The 647-nt window shown below is 54.3% G+C and overlaps 1 protein-coding gene across 1 annotated transcript in view; it reads left to right on the top strand.

Moving 5' to 3' along the window:
* Nucleotides 1-647, top strand: part of EMH_0060840 (uncharacterized protein) — a gene marked incomplete at both ends in the record, with an annotated part of 3,191 nt that overhangs the window by 1,955 nt on the left and 589 nt on the right. The window contains 1 exon segment of the mRNA XM_013497833.1: nucleotides 431-552. Within this exon segment, the coding sequence (XP_013353287.1) occupies nucleotides 431-552 (122 nt within the window).

Here is a 647-nt window from a genome sequence, read left to right on the forward strand (position 1 = left end):
GCACTGGTAGATACGCAGAAACACATAGATAGATAAATAGATAGACGGATAGATATATAGCGAGATAGAGATAGTATATAAGTAGGTGTACATATAGATATACAAACAGATATACAGACACAGATATATATAAGCACAGTTAGGGTGTATAGACAGCTGAACAGAGCGACGCAGTACGGCCGCAGAGATGCTGCAGCAGCTGCATGCAAACCAGCAGCAGAGCGGGGTGTGATGGGGACAGTGGGGCTGTTGCAGCTGCTGCCCGTAGTGTGCTGCTGCTGCTGCTGCTGCTGTAGTGTGTTTCTGCTGCTGCTGCTGCAGTGTTGTGCTGCTGCTGCTGCTGCTGCTGCTGCTGCTGCTGTAGTGTGTTTGTGCTGCTCCTTCTGCAGTGTGTTGCTGCTGCTGCTGCTGCTGTGTTTTGCTGCTGCAGCGGGGCGCGAAGCAGGTGGCTGGAGTGGAGTTGTTTCTGCCCCCCGGCATCGCAACGTCTTGTTTGCCTCTGTCTTGTCTCCTCGTGGCTCTGCGCTGTCTCCGCACGCCGGCTATACGGCGGTATGAGCGGGAGCTGCGGCCGCTGGCTGCTGCTGCAGGTGAACAAGGAGACCTTTGCTGCTGTCCCCTGCTGCAGAAACGTATTCATGTTGGTG

This window comes from Eimeria mitis, genomic scaffold (genome assembly GCF_000499745.2).
Source record: "Eimeria mitis Houghton genomic scaffold, Emh_scaff2969, whole genome shotgun sequence".
In the NCBI taxonomy this organism is placed as follows: Eukaryota; Apicomplexa; class Conoidasida; order Eucoccidiorida; family Eimeriidae; genus Eimeria; species Eimeria mitis.